This window comes from Morone saxatilis, unplaced genomic scaffold (assembly GCF_004916995.1).
Source record: "Morone saxatilis isolate NCDOM2014 unplaced genomic scaffold, NCSU_SB_2.0 Contig17, whole genome shotgun sequence".
Classification (NCBI taxonomy): Eukaryota; Metazoa; Chordata; class Actinopteri; family Moronidae; genus Morone; species Morone saxatilis.
The window spans coordinates 1,888,172-1,889,852 of record NW_023339729.1 but is presented as its reverse complement, the minus strand read 5'-3'; the positions used below and the strand labels follow the sequence as shown (position 1 = coordinate 1,889,852).

Here is a 1,681-nt window from a genome sequence, read left to right as displayed (position 1 = left end):
TTACCTACTGCAGCTTTAACTGTGGCATGTAGTCCTCTGTATTTGTGTGTTTGACACAGCTAGTTACAGGCACAGTGGGTCACATGGTAGTTGTGGTTCAGTAAAAGCAGATTCAGAATCAGCTGATATTGACGTGCAGTACCTGGAACGATAGATCCAAGCAAACAGATTTCCAGTTGAGTTTTGTTTTCATGATCAAAATCATGATTGATCTGAATTACATGTGGATGAAAGATGCATTAGTCTGCTAAGTGTATGTTGGGAAGGACCATGGCTCAACGTTTACCACGAGGTAATGAGAGAGCACGAGTCAGAATCTCATTTAAAGAACTTAACTGATCACTTTTCAAACCATTACTTTAACATTCAAACCATGACCCAAAATACCGTGAAATCCCTCCTCTTGTGTGTCAGTGGCTCTTCCCTCTCCTTCCTCTGCGTTATCAAAGACACCATGACACCGGCTCTGTCTGCATTATATAGGTCTCTCTCTCTCTCTCTCTCTCTCTCTCTCAGGAGAGGAAAAGCTGCTGACAAAGCTGTCGTGTTTCCTCTGGACAGGAGACTTCATGGCCGATGGTCCGAGGGTCGCAGTAGATCTCGTAGTCATTTCCTCCCTGCAAACACACACACACACACACACACACACACACGTTAGCTTAGCTGCTTGGTATCTACCTTGGTATATATGAGCCTCTGTTTTTTGTCCTAAAGCAACCAAAGTGAGCGGGTGCTTTCTACATACTGGGATTGTGATGATTGTTCATATCCCATTACCCAGCAGCAGCAGCAACACCCCGTCACAGCTAGAAAGTCATTTAGTCATTTAGTGTCCTTTTCCACAACATTTTGCAGGTTAACTGTTGGTTTCTCTTGCTGCGGTTGGTTGAAAACACCTGAACAGTATTTAAGATGAAGGTCATGCTGTCTAAAACCTCTCCAGACTGTCCTTCCTCAGCAGATCCCCCATATTACACCCAACACTATGAAGATATCCATTGTGAAAGAAAAAAATATCATCTAATTGTGACTGAGCCATTTTTTTCCCTTTACTTTCCAAAGGAAAATGTTAAGAGTCACTTTGTAAAAAGGGTTGGTCCTGGAGGCCCCACTCAGCCTTTGACTTGCTGTAAACTGGCACCAGGTAGACACATGATGCCAGGTCACAGGAAGAGAGTTTTCCTCAAAAAAATCTTTCTTCAGTAAGGATATGATGCATATCTGGATATAGTTAGCATACACTTGGCCCAATCATTTCATAATACCTTATATAATTATATATATATATATATATATATATATATATATAGTCTACCTCCATGTCTATATGAGGATCTCCACTGATTGCCATCCAGCACAGACCATGATATCGCTCTCATTTTCAGTACGGCTATATGAAGTTCCTTATAACCTGCTCTGTAATCCGTCCAACAACATATAGTAAGATAGCTTCTCACAGCACTGCCCCTGATGATATAAACTGACGATATATTCTATGTGTGCTTCTACCACAGTAAAGAGAAAAAACCTACTGAAACGTTCCCTCATTATGAATATTTAATAATATGAATTGATGATAACTTCACTTTTATTTTTATTGATTCCCTGATAACATTGGTAAATGATAGAAATATGCTTATTCATTTTAATTATTTTGCAACATTAGTTAAACATATTCCTA

The 1,681-nt window shown here is 39.8% G+C and overlaps 1 protein-coding gene across 1 annotated transcript in view; it reads right to left on the bottom strand.

The window, feature by feature from the left end:
• Positions 1–6: 6 nt before the first annotated feature.
• pmm2 (phosphomannomutase 2) overlaps positions 7–1,681 on the bottom strand; it is a gene marked incomplete in the record, with an annotated part of 7,226 nt that continues 5,551 nt past the window's right edge. The window contains 1 exon segment of the mRNA XM_035660361.1: positions 7–617. Within this exon segment, the coding sequence (XP_035516254.1) occupies positions 513–617 (105 nt within the window).